The sequence below is a fragment of the Manacus vitellinus genome, unplaced genomic scaffold, assembly GCF_001715985.3.
Source record: "Manacus vitellinus isolate BGI_N305 unplaced genomic scaffold, ASM171598v3 scaffold_159_pilon, whole genome shotgun sequence".
Lineage (NCBI taxonomy): Eukaryota > Metazoa > Chordata > Aves > Passeriformes > Pipridae > Manacus > Manacus vitellinus.
Window position 1 is genome coordinate 63,129 of NW_021939121.1, and position 2,252 is coordinate 65,380.

The window sequence follows — 2,252 nt, forward strand, 5'->3', positions numbered from 1 at the left end:
TGTGGAAGGGGCTGAGGGGAGTTAAATCCGACCCTGGAGGTGTGGAAGGGGCTGAGGGGAGTTAAACCCCACTCTTTAACTGTGGAAGGGACTGAGGGGAGTTAAACCCCACCCTGGAGCTGTGTAAGGGGCTGAGGGGGGTTAAACCCAGCCTGGAGCTGTGGAAGTTTCCCCCTGCAGGCTCAGCGCTATCTATGGAGGCACCTACATGCTCAACAAGCCCATCGAGGAGATCGTGATCGAGAACGGCAAAGTGGTCGGGGTGAAGTCTGAAGGGGAGGTACAGTGCCTTGGATTCATTCCTTACTCCCTACCCTCCATGTTTCCCCTAAAAACTGAGCCTTTTGGCCATAGATTGAACAGTTGCAGTAGAAACCCTGTTTTCCCAAGGGCCAGACCTGCTGGGCTGGTGCTGTTCTCCAGCTCACTCGAGGCACGTTGGTGTCCTCATGAGGAGGATCCATCCAAGAGCCCCTTTCCAAGGCTTGGGATGGAGTATCCATGCCCTGGCAGGATTGTCCTTGAATAACTGAGTAAATCAGGAAGGGGTTTATTCCATGTTCCTGTGTCTAACCTGGACACCCAGCCCTGCCCTTCAGCAGCTGGCACGTGGCCTTCCTGCAGCTGCTTCCCCACCTGGAGACACAAAACTGGGAATGCTTGGAAGCTCTCCATGTGCTCCTGACTGGAGCAGGAGCTCGGGGGGGCAGCTGAGCTCTTGGTGACATGTCCCCTCGGGGTGGAAATGTGGGAAGCTCTCCATGTGCTCCTGACCAGAGCAGGTGCTTGAGGGGCAGCTGAGCTCTTGGTGACATGTCCCTTCAGGGTGGAAATGTGGGAAGCTCTCCATGTGCTCCTGGCTGAAGCAGGTGCTTGAGGGGCAGCTGAGCTCTTGGTGACGTGTCCCCTCGGGGTGGAAATGTGGGAGTGGAGGTGACAACCCACACCACGGAGCGATGTGACCGAGTGTGGGTGGCCTGGGGGCTCCAGGTGGGTCAGCTGTTAAACAATTCCTGGAAAAGGGAGTTGTGAGGTGTCCTGGTGTCCCGTGTCCCCCCCTGTCCCAGGTGGCTCGCTGCAAACAGCTCATCTGCGACCCCAGCTACGTGTCGGACCGCGTGACCAAGGTGGGCCAGGTGATCCGGGTCATCTGCATCCTGAGCCACCCCATCAAGAACACCAACGACGCCAACTCCTGCCAGATCATCATTCCACAGAACCAGGTCAACCGGAAATCAGGTGCGGGGGCAGCTCTGGGCAGGGGGAACCACGTGGGAAAACGGGCACTGCTGTCCTTGCCCAGGGGTTTTCCGGCCCTGGCAAGGCTGGGCTTTGGTTCTGAGCAGGGATGGGGGAGGTGGGAGAAGCCTGTGGTGGGAAAACCACGGGAGGAACCTGCGGGAGGGAAGTGCCCCGGCCCGGGAGAAGTGGGTGAGGAGGGTGAGGTGCTCTGGGAGGGCGAGGGCTGGTGTTGGAGCAGAGGGTGTGGAAGAGGTTTCGGTCTAAGGGGGGGTTTGGCCAAGTGGAAAAGAAACACGGGGCTGGAAGGGCTGTTAAAACCCCAGCCTGGAGGTGTGGAAGGGGCTGAGGGGAGTTAAACCTAACCCTGGAGGTGTGGAAGGGGCTGAGGGGAGTTAAACCCAACCCTGGAGGTGTGGAAGGGCCTGAGGGGAGTTTAACTGAACCCTGGAGGTAGGGAAGGGACTGAGGGGACTTAAAACTCAACCAGAGCTGTGGAAGGGTCTGAGGGGAGTTAAACCCAACCCTGGAGGTGTGGAAGGGTCTGAGGGGAGTTAAACCCAACCCTGGAGGTGTGGAAGGGGCTGAGGAGAGTTAAACCCCACCCTGGAGGTGTGGAAGGGGCTGAGGGGAGTTAAACCCCACCACAGAGCTGTGGAGGTGCTTCCTCCCCCTTGAACAGTGGGGTGGGGACCCTGCTGGGTTTCAGGAGCCATCAGAGCCCCAGTGAGCTGAGTTTTGGAGCCCTCCCTCACGCCCAGGCCCCTCAGCCGGGGCACTGAGAGCACCCAGGGCCGTGGGCCAAGGCTGGCCTGCCCCAGGAGGTACTGGGTGGGCAGAGGCTGAGGCTGGAGGAGGGTTTGCTGTCCCTGCTGCTGATCCTGGCGTGTGCCACGTCCCGCAGACATCTACGTGTGCATGATCTCCTCTGCCCACAACGTGGCGGCGCAGGGCAAGTACATCGCCATCGCCAGCACCACCGTGGAGACCCCCGAGCCAGAGAAGGAGATCAA

The 2,252-nt window shown here is 59.7% G+C and overlaps 1 protein-coding gene across 1 annotated transcript in view; it reads left to right on the top strand.

Annotated features, from left to right (window-relative positions):
• The window catches only part of LOC103767549 (rab GDP dissociation inhibitor beta), a gene marked incomplete at its 3' end in the record, with an annotated part of 8,739 nt that extends 6,489 nt beyond the window's left edge, over nt 1–2,250 (top strand). Inside the window, exons 4-6 of the mRNA XM_029958457.1 lie at nt 144–280; nt 1,068–1,239; nt 2,144–2,250. Coding sequence (XP_029814317.1) covers nt 144–280; nt 1,068–1,239; nt 2,144–2,250 — 416 coding nt within the window. The remainder of the gene's footprint in view (nt 1–143; nt 281–1,067; nt 1,240–2,143) is intronic.
• Between the last annotated feature and the right edge of the window lie 2 nt (nt 2,251–2,252).